Source organism: Rhincodon typus, chromosome 6 (genome assembly GCF_021869965.1).
Source record: "Rhincodon typus isolate 14 chromosome 6, sRhiTyp1.1, whole genome shotgun sequence".
Taxonomy (NCBI): domain Eukaryota; kingdom Metazoa; phylum Chordata; class Chondrichthyes; order Orectolobiformes; family Rhincodontidae; genus Rhincodon; species Rhincodon typus.
In genome coordinates this window covers 106,720,962-106,735,785 of record NC_063337.1, presented here as the reverse complement: position 1 = coordinate 106,735,785, position 14,824 = coordinate 106,720,962, and the positions used below count along the sequence as shown (strand labels likewise).

Below are 14,824 nucleotides of genomic sequence, written 5' to 3'. Positions count from 1 at the left end.
TCACATCCTTCCTAAAAGATAGAACTTGATTTGATTTGATTTGATTAATTTATTTATTGTCACGTGTACTGGAGTACAGTGAAAAGCTTTGTTTACAAGCATTACAGGCAGATCATAGTAAGCAAAGATGTACAGATCAAAATGACTTAGATTGAGGTTGCACAGGGCGTGCACTTGGTGAGATCAAAGTTAGCAAGATCAGCGATATTTGAGGCTAGAGAGTCCATTCATCAGTCTGGAAAGAAGTTGTTCCTGAACCTGATGGTGCGTGCGTTCAGGCTTCTGTATCTTCTGCCTGATGGAAGAGCTTGTAGGAGATCATTACCAGGGTGCGATGGGTCTTTGATGATGTTATCAGCCTTTTCAGAGCAGCGAGCCTGGTAAATGGAGACCATGGATGGAAGGTTGGCTTCCGTGATGGTCTGGGCTGTGCACACCACCTTCTGTAGTTTCTTACGGTCCTAGGCAGAGCAGTTGCCATGCCAGGCCTTTATGCACCCGGACAGTATGCTTTCAATGGTGCATCTGTAGAGGTTGGTGAGGGACCTTATGGACATGCCAAATTTCCTGAGCCGCCTGAGGAAGAAAAGGCGTTGTTGTGCCTTCATGACTCTTGCATTTACAAGGGAAGTTCAGGACAGGTCATCGGTTATTGTCACTCTGAGGAACTTGACACTCTCCCCCCTCTCAACCTCAGTTGATGTAGATGGGGCCGTGTTCTCCTCCTTTCTTTCTGAAGTCAATGATCAGTTCTTTAGTTTTGCCAACATTGAGAGAGAGGTTGTTCTCATTGCACCACATCACCAAGCAATCTATCTCCTTTCTGTATTTTGACACATTGCTGTTAAATATCTGTCCCACTACAGAGGTGTCATCAACGAACTTGTAGATGGCATTCATTTGGAATTTGGCGACACAGTTGTGGGTGTTCAGGGAGTACAGTAGGGGGCCAAGGATGTATCCTTGAGGGGGCTCCAGTGTTGAGTGTTATTGTGGAGGAGGTGCAGTTACCTATCCTCACTGATTGCGGCCTGTGGGTCAGAAAGCTGAGGGTCCTGTTGCAGAGGGCAGAACTGAGACCAAGGACATGCAGTTTTGCGATCAGTCTGGAGGGGATAATGGTGTTGAAGGTGGAGCTGTAGTCAATGAGCAAGAGTCTGACATAGGAGTCCTTGATGTCCAGATATTCCAGGGATGAGTGCAGGGCTAGGGATATGGCATCCACTGAGGATCTGTTATGTCAGTCACAAACTGTGGGGGATCGAGGCAGGTTGGGAGACTGGAGTTGATGTGGGCCATGACCAGTCTCTTAAAGCACTTCATGATTATTGAAGTCAGAGCCACTGGGTGGTAATCATTAAGGTACAGTGCGTGTGTTTTCTTGGGTACGGGGATGGTGATGGTCTTCTTGAAGCAGGTGGGCACTTCGGCTTGTAGGAGGGAGAGATTGAAGATGTCGGTGAATACCTCCGCCAGTTGGTCCGTACAGGATCTGAGTGCTCGGCCGGGGACACCGTCTGGGCCTTGGGTTGACTCCCAGTGAGACTGATCTGAGTCTGCAGCAGTGACAGGGGGACCAGATGTGTCTGGGGCTGTCGGGGCAGGTGTCACCGTGCTGGTGGTATTCTGCTCAAACCGAACGTAGAAGGCATTGAGTGTGTCAGGGAGGGATATCTGCTATCTTACACTGTTTCATTTTGTATCCCGTAATGCCATTGATGGCGGGAGCCTGTTTGGTTGCTTTTGGCCTCTAACTTGGTCCAGTACTGCCTCTTGGCCTCCCTGATGGCCTTGTGGAGTCATACCTGGATTCTCTGTATTGGTCCGAGTCACCCGATTTGAATGCTGCACGTCTGGTCTTCTGTAGGGAGTGGATTTGCTGCTTCATCCGAGGAACTCTCGGATTAACTTCTTTGGTACACAGTCTACCATGCATTTACTAATGAAGTCCAGTTCACATCTGCTAACTTAGAACTATTCACAGTCCTTGAGCTGAGGTCTGACTAGTTTCTTATATAAGTTCAGCATAACATCCCTGCTCAAGTACTGTATGTCCCTTTTAATAAAGCCTAGAAATTCTGTATGCTTTATTAATTGCCTGTCCTACTGTGTTAAATGACCTATCCACAGAACTACACAGGTCTCTCTTTTCCTGCACATTCTTTAAGCTAGCATCTTTTATTTTATAGTGTTCTTATGTTCTGTCTGCCAAAATATATCATAAAATGTACGCTGCTCTGTGTTGAACTTTATCTGCCACCTACCTGCTCACTCAACCAATCTGTTAGTGTCCTTTTGAAGTTCCACATTGTCTCATTCAGACAGACACCTGCTCATGGACGGACCAGGCTGTGTCTCAGGGCTACTCACATGCTCACTTAGCTCTCAGTCACTTAGCGTCTACCTGGATGCCCACAGCATATTTGTCTTACCTTACCTGTTTGTGCTTTAGCCCCTCAGCTACAGCTTCAAGTTTCTTCCATCTCATCTCACTGTTTGGTGCAGACACAAAGTCAGGCAGCTTGGCATCTTTAACAGCAGTCATCAGTCAAGGGGGAGGACATCTTGCTGTATAGTAGTGTGCTACATCAATCTCACATCCATATAATGTGCCCACTCCTTGCTTTCCTTAGTATGCACCAATCTGTCCATGGGGGCAGCCAGGCAATCGCATGCCTGAGGCAGTAGAGTCACAGTGCCCCCTGACAAACCTGCTTCTGCTCCTGTATCTGCTTGTGCATTTGTATCAAATTCCTAATTGCTGCAGCATGGGGCTGCTCTCCTGTCTGGTCTTGCTAATCCTCCAAGGGCCAACGATCTAGAGCATTTCTCTCTCTGCCAGCTGCAGAGACGTGGTAGTGAAGTGCCCACCAGCAGGGGCTACCCACTCTAAACTGGATCAAATATCACCAGTGGATCACAACCTGAGCTACTGGAGGGTGCAGAAGGCAGCCTTACTGATGCCCCCTGGGAGGGGTCAGTGCTCTCGTCCTTGGAGATGGAGGAGGAGATGTGTTGGAGGTTTCCCTTTGGTTGTAGTTCCCCGGACACTCTACTGATATCTGCAGAAGACAAAAGGCTGTGTGTAGTTGTGGTCACCCTGTTATAGGAAGGATATTACTAAATTGGAGAGGGTTCAGAAAGGATTTACAAGGATGTTGCCAGGACTAGAGGGTTTGAGTTATAAGGACAGGCAGGATAGGCTGGGACTTCTTTCACAGAAGAGTAGGAGGTTGAATGTTGACCTTATAGAGGTTTATAAAATCATGAAGGGCGTGGATAAGGTGAATAGCAAAGGTCTTTTCCCTAGGGTAGGGGAGTTCAAAACTAGGGGCCATATTTTTAAGGTGAGAGGGAAAGATTTAAAAAGGACACAAGGGACAACTTTTTCATACAGAGGGTGGCTAGAAAATAGAATAAACAGCCAGAGGAAGTGGTAGATGCAGGTCCAGTTTTGAGATTAAAAGACATTTGAATAAGTACATGAATTGGAAAGGTTTTGAAGGATGAGTATGACTCTATGACAGAATGTGATGTGAACAAGTGATTATGATATGTAAGCAGGCCATACACAGAAGGGAAGTGAGTGGGAAGCGCATCAATGAACAAGGTTTCTTTCTCAGTTGCTGGGATATGCAGGTTTTAGCATCTCTACAGGATTGGTCCCAATTTTCACCTGCCAAGGCCAAGATTCTCTCAGAGAGTTTGAAGAGATGAAAATTGGGAATCCCACCACCCATCCTGTCTCTTTTGCCCTGATTATTCACCATTTTATTCTGTAATGAGGGAAAAGGAGGGATTAAGTGACATGAAAATGGGTGGCCCAGTTGTTACCCCTGGGAAGGAGGTGGTGTCCTGAGTGAGTGAGTGAGTAGACAGTGTAGAGGGCTTACATGGTGCAGGAGGAGGGGGGCAAGTGAGTGAGTGAGAGAAGATGTTGCACGCATACGTGGGAGTGGTAGAGCCTGAGCCTTGATGGGAGGTGGGTGCAGTAGCAGAGATAGAGTGAGTGCCTTTTCCTGTTGTTTTGGGTATTCTCTGGGCCATGGAAACTGCACTGACCCAGGTAGCAACCTCAGAGCAGCCTGGCAGGGCCTGGAGTCATGGCCTCCTCCTCTGCTGGTTCTGGGGAAAGAAGACACTCCTCCTCTGTACTACCCTGTCACCCTTTAATGGTGCCACTATTGTCATCGATTATAAATGTAGAATAAAGGAGCAAGAGCAGGTTCATTCAACCCTTGAAGCCTGGTCTGCCATTCAATATGTTCATGGCTGATCATCCAACACAGTAACTTGTTCTGCTTTCTTCCCATTCCCTTCGATCCCTTTAACTCTAAGAACTATATCTAACTCTTCCTTAAAAACATTCAGTGTTTTGACCTCTACCACTTTCTGTGGTAGTGAATTCCACAGGCTCCCCAGCCTCTGGGTGAAGACATTTCTCCTCATCTCAGTCCTCAATGGCCTACTCTGTATCCTTAGACTTTACACCTGATTCTGAACTCCCTGGTCATTGGAAACATCTTTCCTGCATTTACCCTGTCTGGTCCTGTTAGAATTTTATAGGTTTCTATGAGGTCCCCTTCTTTCTTCTGCATTCCAGTGGATATAGTGCTAACCGATCCAATCTCTCTTCATATGTCAGTCTTGCCATCTCAGCAATCAGCCTGGTAAACCTTTTTGCACTCTCTCCATAATCAGTACATCTTTCCTCGGATAGGAGACCAAACCTGCGCACAATATTCCAGGTGTAGCTTCATCAATGCCCTGTATAACTGCAGCAAGACATCCCTGTTCAAGTACTCAAATCCTTTCGCTATAAAGGCCAACATACCATTGTGTTTGTCACCACCTGCTGCAATTGCACCTGGGTCCCGTTGCACCTCCCATTTCCCAATCTATCACCATTCAGATAATAATTCCTGTTTTTGCCACTAAAGTGGATAACCACACATTTATCCACTTTATACTGCATTGGCCACACATCTGCTCACTCACTCAGCTCACCTAAATCACACTGAAGCACCTCTGCATACCCCTCAAAGTTCACTCTACCACCCAGCTTTGAGTTGTCTTAATGAGAAGAGTTTGAAACTTTGCACGAAAAAACTCGATAGGACTTGTGGTGGGAAACCATCCAAGAAACAAGGCAAAAATGGCATGTAGCTGATTTCTGATAAAATTCAGCCCTTGGTTATTTCTTGATACTGTCACCTGCTCTGCCTAAAAAAAGTGGCTGATTTATGAATCTGAGTTGAAGTCAACTGAGCATTGATGGAATTGGCAGAAGTTGTGCCCAGACTTGAAATTTCCCAAAGGACTTGAAGAAAATAAAATATAGTTATACTGTGAAATATTCACCCAAACTGCAGTCAAATTCCTATTGCACATGCTTTATAATTACATCTTGAGGATTTATACTTCTGGCATCTTTAAATTATGTGCATTATTAAAGCTTACTGAGTTTGGTTGTTTTTGAGAGTATGTGAGCAGTGAAGGTTAGATGGCTTTGCTACTTCTAACATAGCTGGGACAAAGTGCCAAAAAATTGAAGTAAATACAAAGACTATGGACAGTAGAAAACTGAAACAAAAACAGAGAATGCTGGTTTTAACAAAGGGTCACTGGACATGAAACATTAACTCTGTTTTCTCTCTACAGATGCTGCCAGACCTGTTGAGTGTCCCTAGCAATTTCTGTTTTTGTTTCTGATTTCCAGCATCCGTAGTTCTTTGGATTTTTTTGTTTTTCTTCATGTTAAATCTAATGTTGTTACAAACACAAATGACAACAGTAGTTTCCATGAATTTGATCTTTATTTTGAATAGGATCTTTGAGATCAAGTTTGTGACATGAATGCATTGATGTTACTGATTAGTAGAAAGAAATGTGTTTCTCCAAATATCATGAATTTCTAACCTGATTGCGATGTAAATATGTAAGAAATGACAAGTAACACATTTACTGCATAATAAAGTATATTCATAGTTTGATATATGCTTAAAGATATGTTTATATTTTCTAATTTAGTAAATATAATAGATTGAGCTATTACAATAACTGAAATTTTCAAATTCAACTACAGGAGCTATATTGCAAACATGTTAGTTATTAAGCTTTGTTGAACATCTAATTTTGTTTTAAACTTAAGGTAACAAATCCATCTGCTATGAGCACTATTCTCTGTGAGTTGCAATACACAACAGTGCAATAGCAAAACATGGTTATTTAGTTACAATCCATCCACCCACCTAGTTGGAAAATTTCTACTAATTCCGTCTCCAGATATTGGTATATAAGAGGTCCACTTGTGAGATAATAAGTCCCTGAAATTGCAAAATAGCGACTTAAGTATTTGGTTAGAACATAAGTGCTGCATTTTCTTGTGAGTTCTATCCAATCCATGTTATAACTCCAACAGTGTAGAATATCTTAGAAACAGATGCCAGATTCCCACTGACTCTGAGGGCTTAGAGTTGACCTTGTAATGAACAAAACTTCTGCCCACTTTATACATGACCATTGACAACAAGGAACCATAGGCAGAACAGGGAGCATGGACTCCTTATGTTGGGAATTCCTGCAAACTGGCCTCGAAGATATTACATGAAGATTCTAAACTGATATTTCATGAGAAATAAAATGTAATAGTCACCAAAATAGTGGAATTTGGAGCCATAGCTATTGTCAGGATAGGAAGCAGCATCAGAATTGAATTAGAGTCATACAGCATGGAAGTAGACCCTTTGGCCAAACCCATCCACTATATTCAAACCACTTACTGAAATCATATACCATGGTGGGACCTAAACCCCTGTCCCTAAAACATCAACCTGAGTGACATTACTACTACATCACCACCTGACCCTTCAAATTGTTATGGAGCAGATAAAGGCCATTTGGTCTATCGAGTCTATGTTGGTCCAGAGCATTTTGAATTTGTCTCAATCTCCTGCCTTTTCCCCATACCCCTGCACACAATTACTATCCAACTCCCTCTTGAATAATTCAACTGAACCTGCCTCCACCACACTTCCAGGCAGTGAATTCTAAACACTGTCTACTCGCTGTGTGAAAAAAAATTTATTTTCTCACCTTACATTTGGCTCTTTTGCAAAACACTTCAAATCTGTGCCCTTTGGTTCTTGATCCTCTTACAAATAGAAAAGGTTTCTCCCTGTCTATTCAATCCATAACCCTCATGATTCTGAGAAATTCAATAAATTGTCTTAAATTTCTCTCGAAGGGAAACAATGCCAACTTCTCCAATCAATCTTCACACAACTGAAGTTTCTCATCCCTGGAAATATTCTTCTTACACCTCTCTGCACTTCCTCTAGTAGATTCATTTTATTCTTATAGTGTGGTGCCTGGAGTTGAATACAGTACTCCGATAAGTTCTAACTAGTGTCTTAAACAAGTTCAGCAAAATCTCTTTTGTCTTGTACTGTATGCCCCTATTAATGAAGCCTAAAATTGTATATATTTTATTAACTGTTTTTGTTACATGTCCTGTCACCTTCACTGACTTATGTACTTACGTCACACCTCTAGAGCAGGTGGGACTTGAACTTGGGCCTCCCAGTCCAGGGATAGGGACACCACCACTGTGTCACAATACACTGGTCTGTTTGCCCCTGCCCACCCTTCAGAATAGTACCTTTTTTATGCTGCCTGTTTATGCTCTTTGTAACAAAATGTATCCCCTCACACTTTTCCACATTGAGCTTCATTTTCCATCCACTCCACCAACTTGTCCATGTAGTTTTGAAGCTCCATACTGTCTTTATTCCAGTGTACAATTCTCCCACAAATTGTGAAATAGTTCTCTGCGCACCAATATCTAGATCATTTCTGTATGTATATCAGGAAAGCAAGGATCCCAATGGTAACCCGTGGGGAACTCTATGACTAATTTTCCTCCAGCTTCAACAATAAGTTTTTAGTGTAGTCTCAGTTGCATTGTGGGAACTGCCATATCCAATTCAATACAACAGACTCAACAGAAACAGCAATGTGATAATGAACAGAATTGTTTCTCTGTGACATTGTTTGAGAAGGGCAATGTTGGCCAAGTCACAAGGAATAAGTCCTTTGCTCTTCTTCAAAACAGGGCAATGAAATCGGTTCCATCTATCTGAGCTGGTAGTTTAACTTCTCTTTGAAAAAGTGACACCTTTGACGCTTTGGCCCTCACTCAGTAATACAGTGTCTGCATAATAGACTGGTTAGCAAGGTTAGATCACATGGAATCCAGGGAGAACTAGCCAATTGGATACAAAATTGGCCAGAAGGTAGGAGACAGAGGATCAAAAACAGAAGTTGCTGGAAAAGCTCAGCAGGTCTGGCAGCATCTGCAAAGAAAAATAATCAGAGTTAACGTTTCAGGCCTGGTGACCTTTCCTCAGAACTAAGATGTTGCCAGACCTGCTGAGCTTTTTCAGCATCTTCTGTTTTTGTTTACGAGGATGTTGCCAGATTTGGACAAAGTCAGAAGTCACATGACACCAGGTTATAGTCCAACAGAGATAGTAGGAACTGCAGATGCTGGAGAATCTGAGATAACAAGTTGTAGAGCTGGATGAACACAGCAGGCCAAGCAGCATCATAGGAGCAGGAAAGCTGACGTTTCGGGCCTAGACCCTTCTTCAGAAATGAAGAATTAATTGAAATGAATTGAAAAGAAATGAAAAATTCTTCAGAAATGAATTTCTGATGAAGGGTCTAGGCCCGAAACGTCAGCCTCTCTGCTCCTATGATGCTGCTTGGCCTGCTGTGTTCATCCAGCCCTGCACCTTGTTGTCTCGGATTCTCCAGCATCTGCAGTTCCTACTATCTCTAGGCGTGAAACGTCAGCTTTCCTGCTCCTCTGATGCTGCTTGGCCTGCTGTGTTCATCCAGCTCTGCACCTTGTTATCTCTATAGTCCAACAGATTTGTTTGAAATCACAAGCTTTCAGATTGCAGCCCCTTTGTCAGGTGCAGTGAGAGAGCAGAGCACACAGACAGAGTTTATAGTCAGAGAGATCAAAAGCTCATACAACTGGTGTGAGTGGAGTGTCAGATAATAACATTCTGCAGGTGATTAGGAGTGTTGGATGGTGAGTCAAGTGTCAACAGCTGAGTAACAATTTATCAAGGTGATGTTGTCAAAACAGGACAGTAAGGAAATAAATTGTTAAGATCTCTCTACCTTAATTAGTTTGTACAGTTTTGAATTATTTATTACTTTGGTTAGACCCATGGCATGTGACTCATACCTATTGTGTTATTCCAGTCATTTGGTTTGTCCCCGGCAGCACTTTTATTTTAAATTTTTTGTTATTATCTCTCTGCCTCACTTAATTCAATTATCGGTTACCCCTTCACTGGTTATTTAGCTATTGGCACTTGACTCCCTGTCTAACACTCCTGGTCACCTGCAGAGACTTATCATCTGACACTCCACTCACACAAGTTGTATGATCTTTTGATCTCTCTGCCTACAAACTTTGGGTTGGTGTACTCTGCTCTCTCACTGCACCTGACAAAGGGCTGCACTCCGAAAGCTTTGTGTGATTTCAAATAAAACTGTTGTATTACAATCTGGTGTTGTGTGGCTTCTGACTTTATCCACCCCAGTCCGACACTGACACCTCCACACCCGGGTTTGGAGGGTTTAAACTATAGGTAGAGGCTGAATAGGCTGGGGCTTTTTTCCCTGGAGTGTCAGAGGCAGAGGGGTGACCTTTTAAAATCATGAGGGGCGTGGATATGATGAGTAGACCAGGCTTATTCCCCAGGCTATGGGAATCCAGAACTAGAGGGCATAGGTTTAAGGCGAGAGGGAAAAAATTTAAAAGGACCTGAGGGGCATCTTTTTCACACAGAGGGTGGTGAATGTATGGAACAAGCTGCCAAACAAAGTGGTGGAGGCTGGTGCATTTAAATGGCATCTGGACAGGTACATGAATAGCAAGGGTTTAGAGAGATATGGGCCAAAATGTTGGTAAATGGGACTAGATGAGTTTAGCATGTCTGGTCAGCGATGATGAGTTGGACCTGAAGGCTCTGTTTCTGTGCTGTATGACTTTATGACTCTATGACTCAGAGATGAAAGTGCAATCAACAAATCTACAGCTTATGCTTCAGAAACTCCACAATACAAAGTACTTTGTTTCACAGTTCGTAATTGGTTTCCTTGCACCAGGAGACTGATTGGGGGATTCCATTGGGTAGAGTCTTGCACTCTGCTTCCCTGCTCCAACTGTTGGCAGACACACAGTCCTGACAGAATGGACGGGGGCAGTACAGATACATCTAAGAGATGTCAATGTGCCGCATCTTAAATCAGATGCTTTTCTGGTGATCCTACAAAATTCAGCAAGGTCAGACTTGGAGAGAGATCTAATGACTACAATTCTAGATTAACAGCATATAGTGCCACATGGATTTTTCTTGAATTACTAAATTGAACAGAAATTGTGTTAATGGCCTGCTCTTGGGAGCTGTCCATTCTTTAGTTTGTACATTAAAACCATCTCTTTGTTCCTTTATGTATCTCTGAAGTATGTCACAAAAATGTGAATGTGACATATGTGAATTGTGGCACACTGGAAAATCATGCAAAATGCACAACGTTTACATTATGGTAAGATAATCCAATTCTCTAAAAAGCACAAATTCTTAAAAAAGAGAGACATAGAAACATAGAAGATAGGAGCAGGAGGAAGCCATTCAGCCCTTCGAGCCTGCTCCGCCATTCATCACAATCATGGCTGATCATCCAACTCAGTAGCCTAATCCTGCTTTCTCCCCATAACCTTTGATCCCATTCACCCCAAGTGCTATATCTAGCCGTTTCTTGAATACATTCAGTGTTTTGGCATCAACTACTTCCTGTGGTAATGAATTCCACAGGCTCACCACTCTTTGGGTGAAGAAATGTCTCCTTATCTCCGTCCTAAATTGTCTACTCCGATTCCTCATACTGTGACCCCTGGTTGTGGACACACCCACCATCGGGAACATCCTCCCTGCATCTACCCTGTCCAGTGCTGTTAGAATTTTATAATTCTCTGTGAGATCCCTCCTCATTCGTCTAGACTCTAGCGGAAACAATCCGAACTGAATCAATCTCTCCTCATAAGTCAGACCCGTCATCCCCAGCATCAGCCCAGTAAACCTTTGCTGCACTCCCTTGAGAGCAAGAGCTTCCTTCCTCAGAAAAGGAGACCAAAACTGCATGTAATATTCCAGATGTGGTCTCACCATGGCCCTGTATAACTGCAACAACACATCCCTGCTCCTGTACTCGAAACCTCTCGCAATGAAGGCCAACATACCATTTGCCTTCTTTACCGCCTGCTGTACCTGCATGCTTACCTTCAGTGACTATTGCACAGGGACACCCAGGTCCTGCTGCACACTCCCCTCTCCCAATTTACAGCCATTCAGGTAGTAATCTGCTTTCTTGTTTTTGCTTCCACACATCCAAATTACACTGCATCTCAAAATTGTGTTCTTCGAAGGTGACTTGGGGTTAATTTAGTGAGGCTCCGCTACTGGGACCATGCTTTATTAGAACATGGAAAATGGCAGTGACAGCATCTGAATTGTGACAATGCTGGATTTTCCAATGTAAATAGTTACTCTGTTCTCCATGTCAGATTCTGCCTCTGTGTTCCTATAGGTTTTGCACTACAATCAGTCCTTACATTCTCAATGTAAACAGATCCATTCAATTAGGAGCTTCTGAATTAAATAAATGAGCATTTGAAATCTCACTGATGCATTTACCCAACATCTTACAGATTGATTTTATTATTTAAATGTTGCTGCTGTTATTACACAATAATTTATTTTCCTCTAACAAGTGGACACTTACCACGATGCTCAAAAGCTGCATCCACTTTTGAAATGTTTGTAAAGGTGTCTGTTATTAAGCTTGGGCTTCGGCTGCTCATTTGCTTTTCATCTAAATTATAGCTAAAGAGAAGAATTACAAGTCGCAGTACGTTGTAATCTGCAGGCCACACACAACCACAAGAACTAACATAGAGAGTAAAATTCAAAAGGGGTGCAGGATCTTTGAATGTGACAGGACAAATGGAGAAAGCAGTTAATAAAACATACAGTATTCTCAGATTTACTAATAGTTATATGGAGTACAAAAGCAAGGAGGTGATATTGAACATGTATTGGAAAGAGTGCAGAAGTGATTTTCAGAAATCATTCCATGAACGAGAATCTCAGACATGGGAAAAGGTTGAAGAAGTTGGGACTGTTCTCTTGGCAAAAAGAAGGCTGAAAGGAAATTTGATAGAGGTTTTCAAAACCATGAGTGGGCTGAATAGAGTACAAAGGGAGAAACCGTTCCCATTCATAAAAGAAAGAAAAATTCAGAGGACATTGATGTAAGGCAACGTGCAAATAAAGAAAAGGTAATGTGAAAGAAATAAAAACAGAAGTTGCTGGAAAAGCTCAGCAGGTCTGGCAGCATCTGTGGAGAGAAATCGGAGTTAACGTTTTGGGGTAGAGTGACAGTTCCTCAGAACTGGACTGGAAACGTTAACTCTGTTTGCTCTCCACAGATGCTGCCAGACCACCTGTGTTTTTCCAGCATTTTCTGTTTTTGTTTCTGATTTACAGCATCTGCAGGACCTTTGGTTTTTATAACGTGAAAGAAAAGGTTTTCACACAGCGAGTAATTAGGGTATGGAATGCACTACATGGAAATGTGCTGGAGGCAGGTTCAATTGAGCATTCAAGAGGGCAATGGGTGATTGTTTGGTTTGAAATGGTTTGCAGGGAAACGGGGAAAAGGCAGAGACTGACATTAAAAAGTAGAACTGGTGCAGACACAACTGTGAAAACATCAGATGATGGGTTAAACTTATGAAAAGTTCCAAAAACACATACCTCCAGTACTGATCTCCCACAAAGAACATTATCCAGTTGAATTTAACTTGCATTGCAGCATCTATTTGCATAACACTATCTGGAAAACCAAATTCAGAGATGTTCTTTGGGAACCCTGGTTTTAGAACGATCCCAGTGAAATGCCAATATTGATGTCCTGCAAGGTGAACAGCATGTTATGTTAAAAGTAATCACAGCAATATTGGCCAAACCCCTCAATCAGTTTTATATCACAGTGAACTGCATAAAATTGTGATACACTTACTCCCTTCCAATCTTGCAGTTATTTGTTTTATTTTGATGTTTCTCACCCCTGTTGCTAAATGCCAGAAAATCAGCAGCTGCCGTGACTTTGACTTACTGATGAAATTATATAGTGTTGAGTTTATGTTGCAACATATTCACAGTGGAACATAAAGTCAACTTATGCTGGATATATAATTTGTGGATTTTAAGAAACTGTGGGGCAAAACAGGACTTGCTGTCCTACTGGCACTATAGGCTGGATGTCATTTGGTAAACTCAAAATGTTGCAATTAGCAAGCCATTCATGGCTAGAATTGCAAAGGCCTCCTAATCCCAGAATCAGTCTTTGTTTTTCGCAGTAGACAACACAAGGATTTTAAAGCTGTCAATAAAGGAGCAGATTCTATCACCTTGACCAGAAGAATCTGTTGTTGCATTCAGCTCTGGTCTTGGTGGCTGATCATTTCTACCATCCTTGTACCGCCTCATTTTATCCAGCAACAAAGGCCCCCAAACTCTCTCATAGCCAACACCTGGAAATTGTCACTGAATAGGATTTGCCTGGAATCTATCCACCAACTGAAGCAAAGGGAATTCTGTCAACTCTACCACATTGGCCCAAATATTTTAGTGTTAACATTCTGCAAAGTTTTTGTTTTTTACTTCTCCCCAGACTTTGTGTGTGTGTGTGTGAGTGTGTGTGTGTTTTTGTGTGTTAGTATTTTTTAAAAAAGATATTTGCAAAATCCAAGCTGTCGATAATCTTTGCATCTTTGGTTCAGTAAGTTTGGTTTTGATTATAAACCAGCTAGTTAGTTGTTGACTAATGTAACCAGGCTGACTTGTAATTAATACTGAACACAGTCTGAGATCTATGTAACTGGTCATATCACCAAACCTGTTACATTTAAAATTTGTTGCAGCAAATGAAAGGAAACAGTGGGTCATAACCATCTGCATTCAACAGTAGCATGGTACTTCTGCTGTATCTGGCCTGTGGTACATTTTATATGACTGCTTGTTACTACATAAATGCTATCTAATCCCATATTCAACCTCATATCGATTGATTGGTTGTCAGTTCCCTAAAGCAGCTCTTATTTTGTTCCAGTGGTGCTGGGAATAATTGCTTCCAATTTAGGCAGGTTGCAAGAATTAACTCAAGGTGACTGCCTATATGACTGTCTGTATGTTGAACTTCCGCACCTACAATATGAAGCACTGACACTGTGTTGTGGATATGGTGAAAAACTGAAAAGCAGAGATAAGGAGCCATTCCAAGATGTAGCAGAGGATAAAAAGAAAAATGTAGTGGGTATTAAAGAAGAGAATTATGAGGATAGGCTCAATATTTTTTATTCATTCACAGGATAAGGGCATTTCTGGCTGGGCCAGCATTTATTGTCCATCCCTAATTGCCCAGAGGGCAGTTAAGAGTCAACCACTTTGTTGTGTGTCTGGAATCCCATGTAGGCCAGAGCAGGTAAGGATGGCAGTTTCCTTCCCTAAAGGGAATTAGTGAACCAAATCGGTTTTTCCTCTGACCTTCAACAATAGTTTTATGATAATCATTATACTCCTAATTCCAGATTTTTATTGAATTCAAATTCCACCATCTGTCATGGCAGGATTTGAACCCAGGTCCCCAGAACATTAGAGATAACAAGGTGTACAGCTGG

At 42.3% G+C, this 14,824-nt stretch overlaps 1 protein-coding gene across 2 annotated transcripts in view; it reads right to left on the bottom strand.

Annotated features, from left to right (window-relative positions):
• Positions 1 to 6,055: 6,055 nt before the first annotated feature.
• LOC109923153 (macrophage metalloelastase-like) overlaps positions 6,056 to 14,824 on the bottom strand; it is a 39,093-nt gene continuing 30,324 nt past the window's right edge. For both annotated transcript variants that reach the window (XM_048598221.1, XM_048598222.1), the window contains 3 exons: positions 12,900 to 13,056; positions 11,866 to 11,966; positions 6,056 to 6,326 (listed from right to left, as the gene is read on the bottom strand). In XM_048598221.1, coding sequence (XP_048454178.1) covers positions 6,229 to 6,326; positions 11,866 to 11,966; positions 12,900 to 13,056 — 356 coding nt within the window. In that variant the 3' untranslated portion in view covers positions 6,056 to 6,228. The remainder of the gene's footprint in view (positions 6,327 to 11,865; positions 11,967 to 12,899; positions 13,057 to 14,824) is intronic.